The sequence below is a fragment of the Haliotis cracherodii genome, unplaced genomic scaffold (assembly GCF_022045235.1).
Source record: "Haliotis cracherodii isolate W230 unplaced genomic scaffold, xgHalCrac1.p SCAF_6, whole genome shotgun sequence".
Classification (NCBI taxonomy): domain Eukaryota; kingdom Metazoa; phylum Mollusca; class Gastropoda; order Lepetellida; family Haliotidae; genus Haliotis; species Haliotis cracherodii.
Window position 1 is genome coordinate 32,889,322 of NW_027266319.1, and position 8,255 is coordinate 32,897,576.

The 8,255-nt window shown below is 36.9% G+C and overlaps 1 protein-coding gene across 1 annotated transcript; it reads right to left on the reverse strand.

The window, feature by feature from the left end:
- Positions 1–1,179: 1,179 nt before the first annotated feature.
- LOC139445051 (U8 snoRNA-decapping enzyme-like) lies at positions 1,180–5,021 on the reverse strand. The gene is made up of 3 exons (XM_071226116.1): positions 4,778–5,021; positions 3,052–3,318; positions 1,180–2,644 (listed from the first exon to the last, which is right to left on the reverse strand). The coding sequence occupies exons 1-3, from the start codon at positions 4,976–4,978 to the stop codon at positions 2,417–2,419; spliced, it is 696 nt and encodes a 231-aa protein (XP_071082217.1). The 5' UTR covers positions 4,979–5,021; the 3' UTR covers positions 1,180–2,416.
- Between the last annotated feature and the right edge of the window lie 3,234 nt (positions 5,022–8,255).

An 8,255-nucleotide genomic window follows, 5' to 3' on the forward strand; every position in this document is an offset into this window, starting at 1 on the left:
GAAGGCAAGACATTTTTCTAAAATATTCATTAAAAAGATAGAAGTAGAAAGAACAGTTTGTCTTAGCGTCATCTATATTACCACAGGGACTTGACTGAAATCTGTGTATACCTTATAACTGCTTGCTGCCAGTGATCATCTCATGAGAATGAGAATGACTACTTAATTCGGCCTGGACAATACACCAACTGTGCGATCCAATATGTATCATGATACCTTGCTCACGATCCGATACATATCACAATATTTGTATGTGCTCGTACCTGTAGTGCGTAACCCACATTTTTCATAGACAGGATAGTCAAATACCTGAAACAGTGATGATTTACAGTTGGCAGTGTCTAGATGGCGCAATGGATGAAAATATTTACTTTTTCACTACAGATTTTCACTTCTAATTAGTGTTTGGTATAACAACCATTAAAGTAAACGATGAAACGATATTTTTTACATTTTGTGCAACTGTGATCGATACTTGTATCGGGAAGTAAAGTATCGCAATCCACCGACGGATCGGTGTATCGTCCCACCACTACTAATTAATAAATATTAAAATATTTTTAAATATCCACCCCACCCCACCCATAATTAAATTAAACACTAAGATGTATTTATTACAAAAATGAAACCTTGTTTTGAAAAAAAAGCGATTCCAGGTAAGGTCTCCAGGAGCCTATGCTTGTCATTATTAAAAAGACATGATGGATCAGATCAATGGCCAGGTGATAACACAGTTTGGCAACATCAGGTACGACCAACAACAAAATCTAAACAAAGCCTTAATCCTGCTGATGAAACAGATCTATTTGTCAATATCATGTTGAGGGTTACGAAAATCAAGGGACATAACTCTTCCCCAGCCTAAAGAAGCAGTAAAGATGAATAGCACTTTCTCTGGGGTTGACAAGTGCTGTAGTAGTTGCATAGAAGATATGTAGCGTCTTTGGTCAAATAACATGTTTATCTCATAGACTGACGTAACAAAGTGGTGTAGACACAAGTGAAAATGTTAACTTTATCAGGTCACATGATGAGATAAACATGCTTTTGACATGACAAATGTTATAATTTTTACATAATTTTTCCTGATCTTAAAGGTAGGGTCGAAGTAGTTCTGACATAAAGTGTTATTTGACTTGAGTGAAATAACAGTTGTATACCTTGTACTTACATATATATATATATAGAAAGACAAATATTCTATTTATCATGTATTTTCTAGGATAATTTCACAATATTACGCTGAAAACCAGTGCATGCGAGGTAGACTGACAGTAACTCTTGCGGTGTTATCTCACTCCTGTGACATTTATTGATTGTGTATTAGGGGATTAAGTCAAGTATTTCATCACTAAACTCATCATAAAAAGAATTAACAGATTTTGCTTTTGGGGAGAGGGTTTATATATAAGTATTCTTTTTTCAATTGCCATTTTCTTAACAGTGTCATGTAATGCAGCCTCACCTATTGTGTACTATGACATGGTCTGCAGGTTTTACTTTGTTTTGCATTAACTGCCTTCTGTCAGGTGATGTGATATTACCCCAATACTCCGCAACACAGTCTGTAACTTCTGAGACACTGCTAAATATGGCAAAAGGGCCATAATGACGGGTTCAATCTGAAGTATTTTCATCCCAACTGTTTGATGACCAGTTTAGACAGACACTAATTATTGCCAACACCATGTTATGTCGTATGTGATCGCAACTGAGCTAGATTTGCTCATTTTCATTAAAAGAGAAAACATATACTTATCCTAAATAAGCAAATGTGACGGTTTGGGAATATTACAAATACAACACAGATAAGCCACTTACTTTAAAATAACTTTAGAAAAGACGGGAAGGGTGTGTGTGTGTGTGTGTGTGTGTGTGTGTGTGTGTGTGTGTGTGTGTGTGTGTGTGTGTGCTGTCATGTGACCAGTTCATGTAAACAAGGTGATGCACATTTCATTTCTGCCTGAAAATATGGCTTCATAGATTTTAGGCTTTTCCCTTATAGATTCACATAAATCGAAGATAGAAATTCATAGGGACACAAAAAATGGTTATACTGTTATCTTTAAATTAGGACCAAAACAAATACCCCCACAATCAACAGACACATTCAAAATACAGCTGATGAAGAACACCCTGTATAGTGAGACCATAATATCCAGTGATCTAGGAAATCACTTCTCACCTCAAACAGTTCAAATAACCATGACAACCACATTGAATACTTAAAATATTCAGTATCACAGGTAGATGGAATGCAACAAATAAACTAAATAATGCAGGTGTCAAATCTGTACCACTCAAAAGAAGTTATGTACCACCTTCTTTCATTTTAATAAAGTGAATCTGTCATGGCACGTAATATGAAAGAATCAGGTTGTCCTTAACTTCTTCTGAGTAGCATACATGTATTTCATTAATCATTTTTGCATGTTTGATTCCTGTTCACAAAGGATGTCTCTTGGAATGTTTGTGAAGCTTTGAGAGCCACTTGCAGTTCTTCTTGACTGAGGAGATTACTTAAACTCAGCGCCATGACCAATTCCTCCCGGGCATTCCCTGCAAAATGATTGGCTAGAAACGCCGGAAGTCCTCGTATACCGTCCCCCATTGTAAACAGAGGCGGTCTGATGATACCAAATGTCTGAAACAGATGGAACACATTGATCAAGTTAATGCTTCTTGTTTTCATGATTTAATGTGTCAAGGTGATAGATTTGTCAGGGACACTATCACTAAGAGTCAACATGGTCAATACTTCATCACCAATGAATATGTATGTCCAATATCGTAGTTGCTGTATTAACCGCCTTGCTCCTGAAAACTCCCCCTATTAAGACCACAAGTTTACATGGTTGTAATGGTACACTTAAAGCCAGGTCAGATATTGTGACCTCCAAGTCTCATTGTAGTTGCCTCTTATAACAGGCACTGGGTAATGAGTACTTGCTTTGTGCCAGAATCCCACAGGGTAAGTATCTGTCATCACAGTACACCTACTGTATTCCATGTCTTCAAGGGACCAGTCATTGCACCAAAGTCTCCACATACCTCAATGCCATACTCTGGGGCCTGTAGATTCTTAATCTCCAGTGCCTTGAACTCTTCCATGGAGACCTCCTTTTTGTAGAAGTGTAACACTAGTGACTTGTCCTCATTGAGAAAAGAGACAACATGATCGTGGTCTGTGAATCTGTGACTCGTCAAGTCTAGGCTGATCTCCTCTTGCATTTCCCGGTTCAAGCCGCATACTGGGTGTTCTCCCTTCTCAACTAGACCTCCAGGGAAGCCTATCACACCATCAAATCTCATCTGCATCTGAAACGGAGGCTTGTATTCTTCAGAGTTCCACCATATTGGATGTGTGCTGGTCTGTATCAATACTATTAAACTTTTTCTAAGACGGATATTTCTAAAATCTAGATAATTTAATTTTACTTGTCAATTTGAAAAAGAAGGGGGCCGTTTACTGTGCTTTCTATCAAGCTGGGTGCACTCATCAACTACTGCTCAAAATTCTTATTTTACTATTGAGGCTTATTGAGGAATTACTATCTTAACAGTTCTGAATAAAAGTATAAAAAATTGTTAATTTTAATAACATTTTGAACCACATATGATTGATTCAGCTTTTATCTGTAAGCAAATAAAATAATTGTGTTAGTAAGTGTGCTAATTTAAGTATTAACCACAAATTTTAGGTGAGGTGAAGTGAAATGGGGTTTAACGTCGCATCCAAGATCATTGCACTTCTATAGCGATGTGCATGTTTAAGCAAGGATTATATCCTACCTAAATATTATCCCGGGGGAAGTTTTACTCTAGAGTATACTAGAGGATAGGATTAAACACAATGATAGGGGTTCAAATTCACTATGGAGAATCATCCTGACACTAGAGAATTTCTTCCCCGGGATAAAAAATAGGGTAGGATAAAATTCACTCTTACACATGCACATGTGTGTTGTGTGTGTGCTTGTAGTAGTCTGGACAAATGCTGATTTTATAGTTCTAGCCCAATGAGATACCATGCCGTAGTTTAACATGAATACCCCACTCTAAAGACTACGAGCCGACCAGTCCTTGTCTTCATCCATTAATGCTGAGCGCAAAGAAGTACCATCTTTTAATGTCTTTTGGCATGACACAGCTAGGGATCGAACCACAGACTTTCCACACTCTGGGCGGATGGTCTACCAATGCAAATTGTAATGTGAAGCAACATTCCCGATATATATCATTCAGTACTATGTGGCACAACAAGGTTACAATGCAGTGATGTCATACTACTATGATGTCACACAACAATCTTCCAATGCACAATTAATAAATATTAATTCAAATTATGTTGGATGGCCTTATTCACAGAGGATTGACATGTTCATAAGTGGCACATACTGAAGTAAAAATGTTGAATACTTCAGTTCACAGGATGAAATCAACATGTTATCTGACGGGAAAGAGCAAATGTCCTATTTATTTTGTATTTTATCTTCAATCTCCTACCCTAAAAATTACTTAGTATTTGAAACAGACTGAAAGTAGTGAAATTTTATTTTTTTCAGATAAATAAAGTATTTCAGAACCAGATTATCTAAAGATACATAATAGCTACTATAAACGGTTCCCCAAATTGAGAGTTGGGAGACTATTATGAACAAACACAGGGCTGAGGTGAGTTGTTTTTTTAATAAGGTAAAATTTAGGTTATGAGGTAACGATAACAATGCCATAATGTGCGCCCGGTAGAACGCTTGAATCCAAATAAAAATCTTACAAGAACAGCTCCTCGTGCTTTATATAAATCCCAAAGTACTCTGTCATCTCTTGCAAATATCATTCCGTGAGATGCATGGGTAAATGATGGGTGTTTTGATTTAGCTTCGGAATATTCAATAGGTTGGAAATTATCTTTGCTATCACCAAGTCGTCCAAATTTCTCAAATGGTGCAAGCCAACCCCAATTATTTTCTTCCATTTTTGACAATGATCATGAAGAAGTGACCTCGCACATATCATGAAACGGGCCACGTTTACAGTTAGAGTTATGTCCCTTGTTTTAGGGACCCTTCTTAGGATTTATTTTACGTGTATTATTCTATTCAATAAATGTCGGGTAACATATATGGCATTTTGACAAAATGTATGTATATACATTAAAATAAGTCCTTCTTAGAAAGCTTAACCTGATTGCCATGAGGTTTCTTTTAAAAATGCATTGAAAAGAAATAACATTTAAATAATTGCTCAAACTTGATCCGGACCAGACCGAAGAAATTTGAGGGAATTGCGTTGAATCAAATATGTCGATCATTGCACATTCGACCCGTTATCGTTCCTTTACTTTTAAGAACCAGGTTACCTGTAACACATGGCACAAGCATAGGGTCTATACTAAGTCTTATTTAAACTCCGATTCCCCGAAGTAAGGAAATCTGGAAATTTTCTGAATAGAAATGGTTTATTCTCGTCGTCAAAAATTCCGTGCACACACTCCGACGTTTGACGTCAATCAGCGGAGAACCGGTAGGCTAGCAGCATTTCGAACGAGGAGGACCATATCACGAAACTTAAAATAAGCACACTTTTGAATTGTCTCTAATCAAAATGCCGTACCGTTCTGGCGGAATTATATACAGGTATATATGCATACGCATATAATAATTTCATACAGGTATATGCATACGAATATAAGATTTATATAGTCTCCAGTATATGTCACGAGGATTGTCAAAATGTAATTCTACAAAGCCTTTTTTAAGAAATGTACTATTTTCACGCCCGTTAGTAATACATGTACCACCATTTATCACACTGCCTGATCGCATTGTATGGTGGACCCGACTATATTCATGTCAAGATCTGAAACCGCGGAAGCCACATTGGAAACGTCACGCTAGCCCATTAACATGATTCTAAACATTGCAATTATACCACCATACAAGAATGTCGTAACCTGCCCACACACCTGCTTCTGTAATGGAACCATCCATTAATATTGTTAAGAGAGCGCCCCAATGCAATACTGCAAACGAACTGTGACACATCTCTTTGACCTGCGAAAACGGCACTAAAAAAGCGAAAGCGGCACCAGATTTTTAAAGACATAAAGAAAGTAAAAGGTATGGAAAGCTAATAATAATGTTTAATTCGACATGTTTTTATACCACACAAACATAATATTCACAATGTTGGTCCATATAAGCACGTTTCAAACAGTTCTCTCAGTAGGACTGGGCCCCTATGTCAAAAATGATATATGCGGGTTAGCAAATGTAAATATTAAATGAATTGCTGCTAAAACGAAAGTTTTCACAGGAAATTTGGATTCACGAAATATATTCAACTTTAATTATGATATCAAATACATTTCCATAGAATAACCATTTCTTGTTTGTTTCATTTTTAGCCAACATCAAACATGGGTGTATACTTTCTTTAGCCCGGTAATTTATCTTTGAATCTACATACCACGTCTGAGTTTCAATGACGGCGTGAGGCGAGCTGTTCAGAATACCGCATTCGACATAATAAGCGCCCAGCCTTAATAAGCGCCCACGGCGATATTTGCTAATATATTGGCTAGTGAACAATCCCAATTAGCACCCCTTCCGATTGGTCAATGTACGAAAGACTTTTTATTCGCGTTTAATACGCACTCGTGTGTTATATGCACCCTTAAATATGGGCAATTAAATTCTGGAATATATATCTGTCGTATATGAACATTTCAGGCAGTCAGCATAAACCACGAAATTTATCTTTCAACTCTGATTTATTTCTCCAAAAGAATATTCTAATAAGAGCCCCCTATTTCTAATTTTGAGAGCACCATGTGCGCTTATTACGTCGAATATACGGTATAGATAACGCCAAATGGTGTCGAGGATGCCTTAAACTCATTGGCCGAGGGTATATTACGCGAAGTTCAAAGTACAAACAGCAGATAGATACACAATAATTAAATTTTACAAGACGGGTTAGATCTCTGCTATAAATAGAAACTTATAATGGCTATTGATAAAAAGACCTTTCTGTAGTTTTAAATGAACCGGATTCTGTAAGTCACGGCTGGTTAGTCTAAAAAAAACCATTGTAAAAGATCAATTTATTAAAAAATGGAATACCGATTTAACTACAGGCTCAAAAACTGGCAATTATAGAATTTACAAAACTAATTTCAAATTTGAACAATATCTTCTCTTATGACCAGAAATCTTGACTCCAATTTTGAAATTCAGAACCTTAACAACAATTTGCCGATTGAGACTGGCCGCTGGGAGGGGTTTGCAGGCGAATATCGCACATGTAAGCTTTGCACCTCCCAAGCCATAGCCGACGAGTTTCATTACCTCTTTAGATGTGAATATTTTGATCAGCAAAGAAACATATTAATTGATAAATATCTAAATTTGTAAAAATAAAACTCTCTGTACTAAAGTAAACCACTGTTGATCACATTGTATTTTTGGATATGTGTATTTTATTTTGTTCCTCATGTACGTACCACCGGCTGGTGGTTTGAGTTTATAAAGAAATTGAATTGATAAAAAGATCTACAATGTGACAAATTCAGAATTAATGGCCATCGGGCCCCTAGATTATGACTGTTTGCGCAATTGCGAGGTGAATGTGTAAGGCCATCAGTACGTTGGAAAAACCCTTAGACCCCTAAACACAAGACTCAAAGAACATCGGACCTCTGTTGACAAACTCGACCTGAAACCCGCTATTTCCGAACACATCCTGAAGAACGTAAAACATAACATCACATGGAAAGCCACCCAAGTCCTGTCTACCAACAACTGGTGACAAAAAAAACTACAAGATGCCATTGACATCAAGAGACACCAGCATGCCATGAACCGTGACCAGGGAACTTATCTTCCTAGTGCTTGGGACTTATTGCATAGATCTTTGTCGGGGTAAGTACCTAGCTAGCTTCAATTTGCCCCTTGCTATGGCCACCTGATGAAGGAGTAAGCATATACTCCGAAACGTTGTGTTCCTCATAATAAAGAAGTTAACATCCATATATTCTCTTCCTTACATTGTTATTTTTCTTTAGATTTTCCCTCGTATTAATTTATATTACACAATCACTGATACAGGGCCAGTAGTCGTATATCTCTTTCAAAATGCTAAACATTTAAAAAAATAATAACCTTGAACCATTTTTCCGTTTCCAAATTCTGGGTTAGAATTCGGAACGTCCGGATTATAACCTGCTATCACATGATATCACTAAATTCAAA